This window comes from Haliotis cracherodii, unplaced genomic scaffold, assembly GCF_022045235.1.
Source record: "Haliotis cracherodii isolate W230 unplaced genomic scaffold, xgHalCrac1.p SCAF_12, whole genome shotgun sequence".
Classification (NCBI taxonomy): domain Eukaryota; kingdom Metazoa; phylum Mollusca; class Gastropoda; order Lepetellida; family Haliotidae; genus Haliotis; species Haliotis cracherodii.
The window spans coordinates 26913934-26927384 of record NW_027266267.1 but is presented as its reverse complement, the minus strand read 5'-3'; the positions used below and the strand labels follow the sequence as shown (position 1 = coordinate 26927384).

The 13451-nt window shown below is 38.8% G+C and overlaps 1 protein-coding gene across 1 annotated transcript; it reads left to right on the top strand.

Annotated features, from left to right (window-relative positions):
* Positions 1–2238: 2238 nt before the first annotated feature.
* Positions 2239–12488, top strand: LOC139457245 (uncharacterized). The gene is made up of 11 exons (XM_071238655.1): positions 2239–2302; positions 3820–3948; positions 5324–5374; positions 6392–6682; positions 7118–7444; positions 8447–8581; positions 8946–8967; positions 9199–9236; positions 9470–9571; positions 11317–11364; positions 12439–12488. The coding sequence occupies exons 1-11, from the start codon at positions 2239–2241 to the stop codon at positions 12486–12488; spliced, it is 1257 nt and encodes a 418-aa protein (XP_071094756.1).
* Positions 12489–13451: the final 963 nt, after the last annotated feature.

Sequence of the window (13451 nt, the reverse complement as noted above, 5' to 3'; positions counted from 1 at the left end):
TGGAGTCTGCATATGGTGTATGAATGGCATGGTATCTCAGTTGGCTAGCGCTATAAAATCGGTATTAGTCCGGTCTAATACAAGCACACGTGCATGCATGTCGCTATATAAGTGCAATCTTGGACGCGACGTTAAACCCCATTTCACCCCACCCCACCCCACCCCACCCCACCCCACCCCAACCCACCTGACAACATCCGTGGTGAAAGTAATATAGTATTGGGAATGGCGGTTCAGCTGGGCTAGATTCACCCCCCAATAATGCTAGTACAGAGGTCATTTTTTATGCAAAACCCGCGATGTTTCTTCAACCAATCCTTGGCCATATCTTTAGATAACTTAGCCCAAATGGCTAGTTTTGGCATTGCTCCTATACCTTTCCAATAGCCTTGCGGGCTATAGTAAATTTTATCCATTACTAATTAATATTGATGTTTCTTTTAACCACACAAACATCACACACCATCCATATATCTTATCCTTACTTAGTACTCGAACTTTTAAATGCCTCTCAAAGATGTTACGAGTTAGTTATTGATCAAACAATCAGAAATAGTCTGCATGCATCTTATCTCGACGGCCACGTGTTGTCCTGCTCCTAACAATTCATCGTATTGGCTGGGGACGCAAATGGTGCACACAAGGTCACGTGTCATGCGAGTCCCGATTTACTTTGTACTTCATTGAAAGCCGTATTCGTGTCGAAATAAATATCAAAGCAATGTAAGCCTGAGACCTCATGACAGATTTGGCGGTTAATTATGGTGTGGCGTGCCATCACTATGACTGGCCGAACCCCACTCGGTATTGTACAAGGAAGGGTCACTGGACAGTACTATCGGGACAAGATACCGACATAGTTTGTTGTCCGGCTTGCAAGGCGTGTGGCTCGATGTTTTGATTTTCATGTTTCAGGACGTCATACTTCACTACCGGTTGTGATGTACAATTCGTTCATCATTATCATACAATTATTACTATAAACTAATGTCTCTCACAAGTTTAGACATTTTAAGTTATTCATTATTCTTTACTGAGAATCCCCTTGGCTAACAAAAAGATACATTCAGGTAAATGCTTGGATTCCTCTTCCTGTTGGCGAAGTGTGTATGTTCACCTTGCAAGCAAATGCTGAATCAACCCCCATCTCTAACCCTCCACCCCACGAGGTTTACCGATACCGCGGTGATATAGAGACATACTATATATCTGGCAATTCATTATTGACAGGAAAGTTCAAATGTTTACCTGTATTTCGATTGCCACTATTTGCTTATTAATCGTTTCCTCGTTCACTGTCTGACGTTTCTTTTGTTAAGTCGGGCAGGTTTCTGATGTACAGGTTAGAGTTTGGCTGGTGATTTGACACGTGTGTGACACGCTAGTGATCACAAAATTAAGTATTTTTGTTATCAAATTGTTTTATATTGTCATAATGATATACGTCTATTGAATCGAAGACGTATCCGAGTCTTACCGATTAAATCCCATTTGTTCATTATGTAAGCATAGTCATAGTCGATATTAAATGACGATGATTGACTACGTGCTGCTCACTCTATCGACCACTGATTTGCCTGGTTAAGGTTCGACCACTGTACATGCCGTGTCATAATGAGAGGAGGTGCACATCCAACCAGTCAGTAGGGAGTGTTGGGTAAAAGGGTCCCAGTGTTGGAGTGTGATATCATTCTTGAGTCACAATACAATGTGTATGAGGGAACCGTGTTCACGTGTCACAGTTGACCAGGGCTCACCGGCTATTCAGTCGTCTAAGGCGCCGCAGTTCGCAGAGGTGTGTCACCAACGAAGCCTCCGACCTTCAATCCGAGTGACGGATAGTGCTGTCTGGTTTGTCAGCACCAAATCCGGGATCATGGTTTTCGATACAGTGGTAAACATCTATCACATACATACGACTCTCCTCAATACAAATCAAGTTGGGATCATTATAAAAATAGTATCCTTTCAAAGCGGTGTGAAAACCCATCTTACCCTCTCAGAGACGAAAACAAGCCGAGATTCCGCTCCGCCGACCGTGAGTTGAAGCCACGACTGAGCACCTCTGTACTGACGTACCCGAGTGAAACAGGGGCTTACAGACGCACACACGAGCCTTTGTATGAGATTCCGGGGAAAACACTCGATGAGGCTTTGAGAATGTGGACTCGTCATCTACAGGCTCCACCAAAACAATTGCCATATTCAAATTGAACGTACAAATGTTCGCTGACAACTATGTTCATTGATGAGGATGAGGATGAGGATGTGGATGAGGATGATGATAATGATGATGATGATGGTGATGATGAGACACGGATTGGGGACATATTGCTGTAGGCTGATACTGTTCGTTGTAAGATGTACGCTGGTACGGTTGGTTGTAGGCTGGTACTGTTGATTGTAAGATATAGGCTGATACTGTTGTTTGTAGGACGTAGGATTATACTGTTGGTTGTGGGATATAGGCTCATACTGTTGATTGTAGGATGTAGGCTCATACTGTTGTTTGTAGGATGTAGGCAGATACTGTTGTTTGTGGGATGTAGACTGGTACGGTTGGTTGTAGACTTATACTGTTGGTTGTAGGATGTAGGCTGGTACTGTTGGTTGTAGGATGTAGGCTGGTACTGTTGGTTGTAAGAAGTAGGCTGGTACTGTTGGTTATGGGATGTAGGCTGGTACTGTTGATTGTAGGATGTAGGCTCATACTGTTGTTTGTAGGATGTAGGCTGGTACTGTTGGTTTAAAGGTGTACGCCGGTACGGTTGGTTGTAGGATGTAGGCTGGTACAGTTTGTTGTAAGATGTAGGCTGGTACTGTTGGTTGTAAGAAGTAGGCTGGTACTGTTGGTTGTCAAAGCAGTCAATGGAACAGGTCTGGCGACGTCGAAATGAACGTCAAACAAATGTCAACCTTGTGAGACCTTATGGCATATATGGATGGATGGATGGATGGATGGATGGATGGATGGATGGATGGATGATGGATGGATGGATGGAAAAAGCTGACATCAAGAATTCTTGTAGATATTTGTTTTCTTGTGCGTTAAACAAAACAAATAAATGAATACAATGGCCTGGATGAAAATCGAGAAATGAAAGTTCCCGGTCTATCATAACATGCGTACAAGGAAGTGTAACAGACATGTGTCACAAATCAATGTTGGCAGTGTATTTTTGCCACGGTGAGTGTGAGATGGAGTTAACAGTGCTGTTACTAACACTGGTCGAAATCGTCACAGGACTGGGTGAGTACGTTGTAGTCAAAGTCTTAACCAATACATTGATGAATACATCTTGAGTATTAATCCTAGTTGCTAAAAGCGGCGTAAAACCATACTCAGTCAGTCTATCATGTTTTGGCTGTATATTTGTGTTTTCGTGTTAATCATGTGCAATGAAAATATTGACATTTACATATAGTTACAGTGCCATATCATAAGGGGAACGTATGTAGGATTAGTAGGAAGAATATATTATATACTGTCGACAAGTGTTACAATTATGAAATCACATTATATCATATCTACTGGATAACGTTCAATTTGAAGGAATATATGTTCATAACATGGAGCTAATCATTGGAAGTAATCATTCAACATATCTTAATATATTACAGTAACAATGGATATATCACCAGCGAGAACAACTGTAGGATCCCCGATAGAGTTAGTGTGTAAGCAGCATCAGCAAGCTTGGGGCAGTGTTTGGCATCGTGATGGTCAAAAAGTCCTCACTGTGAGTAAGACGAGTGGAAATCCCTGCAATGAAGAATGGCATATTGATACTCCGGATAATACGGTGGTCACTTGTCCAGGAAATAGTGGGCATTTCAACCTGCACTTCCAACAGTCTACGATTGAACTGAATGGCACAATATGGGGCTGCAAGATTGGGAAAAAAGGTAGCAATAGTGTGACTATTGAACTGACGGGGGAACCAAACGGTACGTCCATTGTAATCAATATGAAATAGGTCTTACTGTATTGTGGTAGTATACTTTAGCAAAACCTAGGAAAGTGACCATTTCCGACTATTTGAGTGTGTATAATTTTGGTAAAGGAAATAAAAAGTGATTGAATGGATGCAATACAGAAAAGGCTTTAATGTGAGGGAACTGACCATGAATCCTTTGCCTTACGTTGTATTGCCGATAAATCAATGTGTAATGGTCAGACATTCAGACTTCTGGTTAAAAAATAACCTTTCTCTTTAATAATTTACGTTAGATAACACAACACTTTTTTATCATTTTCTAGCTCAACCAAACGCAAATGTCCACATGAAAAACAACGCTCTTCGTCATGGTGATAATATGACCATAATATGTAACGTCAGTGGTGCCGCTCACGTTACAGACATAGCCTGGAGTCAGTACTGGAGGGACAAGTTCATAAGGAAAGTCCAGGGCCCGCTCGCCTCTCAATACCAATTCAACGTGGGTGATGTAACGTACGCAACTACACCTGCAACGCGACGACTGTGGTTCAACACGAAGAAAAGGGCTTCCTCTCTGGATCCATAGACATACTTATACATGGTGGGATTAACTTTAACTTTTTTATTCTTTAGGGATTAACTACTGTGCTGGTTTTGTCAAGTGAGTCCCTTTGGTGACATAGAAAACATGATAAAATAGTTTATATAAACTCACACTCAACAAATATCTTCTAAAAGCAGTGTCCAATGTTCCATTTCGCCTATTGCGACTTTTGTTTCATGTGTCTATGAATCTCTATCAAATAGTGATTCTATCAGCTTTCCTTGCAACATGCGATGTTGTTTCTAATAGACAGTTATTTTATTCTCAATGTACATATGGGATCTCATGAAAAATGTTTCGGAGCCGTGATCCCATCCACAATGAATATCTTTGACAAAGCTTGGAAGTCGTGTATGTTACCGACCTGTAGAAGCCTACAATCTTAGCTAAATGTAACCAATTTGGCAACAGGAATGGTTCAGGACCCTCATCCAGATCATGCCTTGTCAGGCAGATGTCACAGTCGCAAATGACTTTCACTCCTTCTTGCATCCTTGATGATACAGAATTGATTAACATACAAATTATGAAACTTGAATTTCCATTAAGTAATACAGTAAACTACGGTTATAACGAACACGCTTATAACGAACTGATCGATATAACGAACTTAGCCCCGGCCATGTGTTGCATATATGCTGTATATATGCTTATAACGAACTACGGTTATTACGAACTAAAATGGGTGGTCCCATAGAGTTCGTTATAACCGTAGTTTACTGTATACTACAGTAGTGTCAAACAGATACTCATGTAATAATCTTTATATATCTCATAGGTCCCCCGGTATTCAAGCCACAAGGTCGAAGGACTGAAACAGCATCCCCAGGTCAAGATGTCACTCTCACATTCCAATATCTCTCCAGTTCCGTTGTTGAAAATCACACTATTTTCCACAACAACATTCCTCAGAACATTCCAAGCTGTGACAAACGTGTGGAACTAACTCTTCTGATGCACACTGTCACGTTGATGAGAGAGGGATACATGGTCAATATTACTCTGAACAATGTAACCTACCTCGAGAGTGGGAACTATTCCGTCAAGACATGCAATGATTTGGGTTGTACTACATCGTACTCAATACAACTGCAAGTTGTTTCAGGTATGTTTTATCACATACCCCAGGTCGTTGGGCGTGATGAAAACTAAATTAGTCATAGTACAACCATGAATCCGACATGATACCTGCAGTTGTTATACACAGAAACACGCTGGCCTCATCAAATAGTCATCTTCAACCCTACTCTTTGACCTATGTCAGAAGAACTAATATACATTCCTCCCATGCTGACATGACGGCAACATACGCACTGGTAAAGCACCAACTTACTCTATAATGGTGCAAATGAAATACATTTAAAAATGGCGTCAAAGCCTAACAAACATTCAGTATCTAACTCAAAAAGTCTTAATCATGTCAGCAATCAATGTTACAAGAATGTGATATGTACCTTTTTTCTTTTAGATGTGTATTCGGTGTTAATAAGATAGGAAATAGTAAAAGTGTATATTTCTGACATTACATGCATATGATCTTATAGAAATGAAACACAATTCCAGTTTCAGCTACAGATAAAGCAGGCAACTGTACTGTATATCCATAACTTTGCGTTAAGGAGATGGAAGGCAATTGAAATGTGTTCATACTGTACTGAAACAGTTTTCATGTACACTAACCATTAAGATTGCATATCTCAGGAAATTAAAAATGAGTCCTTAAACCTTGTTTCTTAATTCCGAAATAAATAGATAAGGGTCAGACTTCAGGGTAAACAAACTTGTTTACGAATTGACGTCCTTAATGGAACAGATTTTAATCAACACATTGTCTGCCATTTTCCAGCTCAACCAAATGCAAAAGTCCATGTGAAAAACACCAACCTACTGTATGGTGATAATATGTCCATAGTATGTAAGGTTAGTGGTGAAGCTAACGTCACGGACATGACCTGGAATCAGCACTGGAAGGCCAAGTTCATAAGGAAAGTCAAGGGTCCTTTTTCTGCACTGCACCAATATAACGTGACTGGGATAACGTACGAAGATGAGGGCACCTACACCTGCAACGTGACAGCCGTGGTTCCACGTGAAGGGAAGGTGTTCCTATCTGGATCTATGGAGCTACTAATACACGGTAGACACTTTTTTTCTTCTTTGGGGCTTAAATGTATTCCAGCATCTAGCATTAAATGTATGTCATGAATGCTGCTCTGTTTTCATCAGTGTAACATCCTTGTTGGCGTTTAAAGCATTACAATAGAGTTGAAATAAAAGCGACAAATGCCACAGTCATAATATTGCACCATTTTGACTAAGTTGTCTGATTATTCGCTCCGGATCCTAAGGGCCATCAAACCCCTCATCTGGATAATGCCTGGAGAATGTCAGGCAGTTGTCTGGGTCCACGGGGATCACAATTCTTAATGACTTTCGCTCGCCATATTGCATCATTGATGATACACAACTTTCAACATAAAAAAAACCCCATGACAATTGATTTTCCATTCATGCACGTGTGTATAGTAATATTTAACTGATACTCATGTTTAAATTTTTATATACCTCATAGGCCCCCCAGTATTCAAGTCACAAGGTCGAAGGACTAAAACAACATCCCCAGGTCAAGATGTCACTCTCACATTCCAATATATCTCCAGTTCCGTTGTTGAAAATCACACTATTTTCCACAACGACGTTGTTGTACAGAACATCCCCAGCTGTAACAACAGTGTTGACCTTACTCTTCTGATGCACACTGTCAAGCTGATGAGAGAGGGATACATGGTCAATATTACTCTGAACAATGTAACCTACCTCGAGAGTGGGAACTATTCCGTCAAGACATGCAATGATTTGGGTTGTACTACATCGTACTCAATACAACTGGAATTTGCAGGTAATATGTATACCATATACCACATGCCGTTTGATGTGATGAATAGAAGATAAATAATAGTACAAACTTCACCCCGACATGATACTTCCAGTTGTATAAAGACACATGCGGACTTTCTCACTTCCTTGGCCTACCTTAGGTCAGATGATTCACATTGATAAAAGTCCTTGGTCTGTTAGCACTATCTCCGCCTCCTCAGATTTCACCAAAGTGGCATACAATGTAGGTCCATGGTCATTGTCACTTATGGATGCTTCCTTGGTTAACGTGTTGGCAAACATACACAATGTTAACAGCACTTATTTACTCATCAATGGTACATCTGAAATACATTTCAAAATGACGTTAAAGCCTCACATTCAGAAGCGCGAAATGTCGAAATGTATTGAGTATGTGAAATGTGAAAATGTGCCATTACATTGAATGCTTTTTTCATTTATGGGAAGCCATGGGCCCATGTACATTTCAGTTGTATTCAGTAACACACAAATGAGACAATTGACATTGAAAACAATACCTAGGTATACTATTCGTCTGTGTACGTAGGAACAGAGCTTCCTTTACAAACGTTACTATGTTACAAACATATTTGTAATGTTTGCTATTTAAGAGAATGCTGAAGATATAAACACATGGATTGATATAAAATCTAAATGCTTTTGTCTTAATGATGCGTACAACAGGCAAATGAAAATGAACCACCTCCTCAATAGAGCCATTGTTATTTAGCCCAAACAAACGTTGTGAATATCCTCTCTTCTGCCCAGATCGGAAAAAGATAAAAAATAGTAAATAGGTCGTAAAACTGTACATTCCTAATAATAAATGCAAATGATCTTATAGAAATGAAGCGGATACAGCAGGAAACTGTACTAATATAAGTATACACTATTTTGCTTCAAGTCTCCTCTGTTTTCAAAACACATCTCCTGTTTCTTGGTTGAGTGTTACAACATGTGTATGGTGTTGCTAATACAAGGAAGCATGTAACTTACTCTGCAGATCCAACCATCTCATCGACATTCAACTTCCTAGTTTCCGTGAGTGTAAGCGTGGTGTGTGTCCTGTTGGCTGGAGCGATGGCTGGCCTCATCATAACACTCAGAAAACGCAGTCGTCGGAGGTCGTGTGTGAACGGTGACATACTTATCACATTTCAAAACAATTCCGTGTTATCTTCCTGTTTTCCAAGAAATAGTTACACTTAGTGCTCAGGAATATATTGATAACATTAAAACTAGGTTTAATACTATTACTGGGCATGTCGACACATAACAAAATCATTCAATTTGTAGGAATTCCCAAGTGTTTGTTGAACACACTTCCTCATCTGCTGTTTGCCTTTTATCCAAACTATTATAGGACAACATTTAAACTTGTTTTAACTGAGAGTTTTATCAGTCAAATGTTGTCCACTTCCAAGTAAAAATATATACATTTTCTGTGTATGCATTTGTTTGTCTCATGGCAACGATTGACTGTATATATTTGTCTGATTCAGGAACAGCAACACATAATAACAGGTACAGAAGCTACACTATGTCTTAGATAAATAGCATATTACATGTGTGTCAGACACATAAAATCATTTCCCATTTTAAAGAACCTCTAAACATAAGAATAAATGCATCTATAGATACAAAAAACGTATTTTTCAGCATGCGTAATGAATTGCAAAATCCATGCTTAGAACTGGAAACACAGAATGATATAAACTATACAGCCATCAATACTAATTTTTGTTTCATTCGAAGCAATGACGAGAACACAAGAAGGAGTGATTTAAGTTTAGGTAAGATCAAGCACTTAAATGTTTAAATGAAATGCGAATACAAGTAATCTGCTGATATTCATTAAACATTTCAACAAACTACAAATCGTATGCCTGATTTCTTTTTTAGAATCCTATGATGAATCGTTCAAAGTAAAACCAATGAAGTATAAAGTTCAAATTATTGTATTTGATCTGTAGGATTAGCTTACCTGGGAATCTCTAAAACACTTTGTCTCTCATACATGTTGCAGTTATACAGGACAACGACCTGTATGAAACATCCAGTGGTAACAATGCCTACGACGTGACTGTTCCTACTGTCGACGATGCTGTGTCGAGGAGATCTGCATTAGGTTGGTGATCTCATGATCAGTTATGTCAGTACATCACTCCGTTCTCCAAACTCCTTCATTGCTCAATCTGGACATCATCATTATCAGACCGCCTCCGTGGTCTAATGGTAGAGCGTCCGCCCGGAAAGCGGAAGGTCCAGGGTTCGATCCCCAGCCGTGTCATACCAAAAGACCTTAAAAGATGGTACTTGTTGTTACCCTGTCTGGCGCTCGGCATTAAGGGGCTAAAACAAGGACTGGTCGGCTCGGAGTCAGTATACTGTGTCTGAGTGGGGTTAAACTGCGGCATGGTATCTCAGTGTGCTAGCACTATAAATCGGCATCAGTCCGGACTAGTACAAGCAGTCACAAACACACATATACACGTGCAAGCACGTCGCTATATAAGTGCAATAATATTGGACGCGACGTTAAACCCCATTTCACCTCACCTTACCTCACCTCATCATTATCATGAAATCTTTGTTTAATCCTGTCATATGCGAATTGTTGTGCCTGCATGTAAATATTGATATAGTAGTTCAGTTAATTAATCCACTGAAGGCGCACGAAGCAACACTGAAATGTCATAAGAACGTCACGTCACATGCAAACTGATGCCTTAGTTAAAACATTAGCCGCAACAATTAATGTCATTAATGTTCTAGCATAACCGAAATTAGTCTCCCTATAATAATCTTCAAGCGCCATTAGAACAATACAGGTCTTCTTATACTGAGACATATTCACGTCTTCATGTTTTACAAACTTGTAATTGGTCATGACTGTATTTATTTCGAATGTAATGCACCCCGAGTGACACAAACGATCAGTTCGTTACATATCATAAGTCTTCTGTTACATCAACAATAACGTTCATTTACTCCCTTTTGATTAGATCAGGTTCGTTACATATCATTGTTTATTATTTCCGATGTCTCCAGTTACATTAACAACAACGGTCATTTACTCCCTATTGATTAGATCAGGTTCGTTACATATCATTGTTTATTATTTCCGATGTCTCCAGTTACATCAACAATAACGGTCATTTACTCCCTATTGATTAGATCAGGTTCGTTACATATCATTGTTTATTATTTCCGATGTCTCCAGTTACATTAACAATAACGTTCATTTACTCCCTATTGATTAGATCAGGTTCGTTACATATCAGTGTTTATTATTTCCGATGTCTCAAGTTACATCAGCAATAACGGTCATTTACTCCCTATTGATTAGACCAGGTTCGTTACATATCATTGTTTATTATTTCCGATGTCTCCAGTTACATTAACAATAACGTTCATTTACTCCCTATTGATTAGATCAGGTTCGTTACATATCAGTGTTTATTATTTCCGATGTCTCCAGTTACATTAACACTTATATTTGCTTTGTTATACATAATTGTTAATTTTATATGAATTAATGATATAAGGGTTGGCGGTGTTAACAACATGTCAGTAGATGACACAAAATTCTAAATGACTGCTACAAAAAATCCTGGACGTAAATTGCAAATAAATAGATTACGAACATAGTCACTGGTCACAATACTATCCTCGTGTGCTATATCCATATCTTTTCCGACATCACCTTTCCTGGTTCGGTCATGCAGGAGAACGACCATACATTGTTTTACAATATTGAAAATATTGTTTATTTATGAAAGAGACTTTTTCATTGACCTCGTGTGATTTTAGCATCTCGGTAAAGCTGAATCATTCAAGATAAGATACGTGATTTCTTGTGTTGTGTTTCAGTCATGCAAGAGAACGTGATATACGAACAGAGCAATGCACATGAAGCAGGTAGGCTCATTCTACATCCCGAAACATCTAAATAAATTAAATAAAGGTTTCTCAATACTACAGCAAAACCAAGGGCGAGAGTAATCGTTGACAGCAATAATACATTTCCCAGCAATCTTCCAAGATATTCATACCGTATTTGCTATAATAATCGCCCTGCCAAAAGGTACGCTTATTGAAAAACATGTACACAATACACACAATTTGTGGTCAGTGTTCGAGCGGAAAACGACAAATTTGGTTCAAACGTCAAAAAAATAATAGCTAACAGGTAAATGTATAACCTTTCTACTCTGCTGTGTTTTTTGAAGATAATGTGTACTATCCACGAGAAAATACGGACTATCATGGATAGTGTCGAGCTCAGTACGTGGCACTTACAAAGATTACTGACATATTGGTGTAGAAGTTAGGGGAAGCTAATTGGAGTAGGGCGCTCCGTATAAGACACGGAAATGTTTCATCTGAAAGAAGGATTTTAAGTAAGCTTCATTGTTGAAAATTTCCCCAAAATTAGAAACCCTCAGGACCCTCAGGATCGAAAGTGTCGATAACAATAATGCCATCGAAGAGGAAGTCCATTGTGTTGCATCTTGTGATTTCTACACGGACCTCGGGTATGATCTGTCACGTAAAGCTCTCTTGTTGATATAAATGTTACACGTCTTCACGTGACTAGTTGTCATTTCTCATGCAAACTGATGCCTTAGTTTAAACATTAGCCGCAACTTTCCTATTAATGTTCTATGTAACCAAAGTGAGTCTTCCTATAATAATCTGCACACGTATCGGTATATATCTGTTATCTATAACTTTGCACTTTGCCCTCTTAATTTGTATTTTACTTTTATATCTCTTATCTATTTTTCTGGTCTTAATTTGTATTTTACTTGTGAAGCATGTCTCATAGGCCGTTTGGCAGGACAGTGCATGCTCCGCGTGTATAAAAAAAAGGTAAAGAAAACACCCATGTACCGTGAGACTCTTTAAAAACATTTTCTTCTTTATTTTCTTCTTCTCTTTTTGCAATTGTTCTTATTATGTTTTAATTACCTGTCACGACTACTGTTTCAGTGCAAATAGTGGACACAGGTGATGTCTACACTGAGGTTAGAAAGACATGAAGATGACACAATGCTGGACACCAAGGCTCCCACAGTCCATCAGAAAACTGGATCTCTTCATGGTACTGTCCGATTATTAAAGCAGCCCATGTGTTTTTAATATGAAATATTTCTTCACGACTGTTGTTTCGCTTGTACATAAACATACTTAGCATGGTCGCCTTGTTAACTTTGATGCCATCTGCTTGAATTGTCCTTGATATATCCCAGTCTATGCTGTTCGTTGACATCACATTTCCACAACAATTCTGTGGAAGTTCAGTGGTGCTGAAATGTGTGGTGTAATCAAATTTGTAAGACATATGACAAATTATATCACATGCTTTTCCTTTTATATATATATATAATTATATATCCATCTATATCTTGTTTATTAGCTACAACAATTTCTTGTTATTCATAAACAAAATGACATGACCAATGAAGTGAGGGTTACTTCGCTATACACGTACAAACCTAAATTGTCTAATGTGTTACTGATGACATACACTTCAAGGAATTCTCTATGTTCGGTATTACTTATTTCCACAATGGAGCCCTTGGCTCTTTGATCAGTTCAGAAATCGAATATGTATATATCCCCTATCGGAATGCTGTTTGTCCATGCCACAACCGAATAAAATACAATTATTAATACTTTTATCATAATATTATCATTTTTATATATGGATAGAATGTTCACATTTACAGATATTATGTTTGAAAATCTTAATAATCTTTGGATAATGCCCTACGTACTACTAATTTGAGTCATAGACAGACTTAGGACTTGGACTTGTTTCCACAATGTAAATTATGACACTGAGGCTACCACTGAGGGGCTTGCACATTGCCCAAGACAGTATGTGTACATATATACAGCAGAGAGGAGACATTAAGATAATAGAAAATATACACATTCAGTTGTAGGGTTCGAAAAGGCTCGATTTCAGTCCAGATTTAAACACAGTGATACTGGGTGCA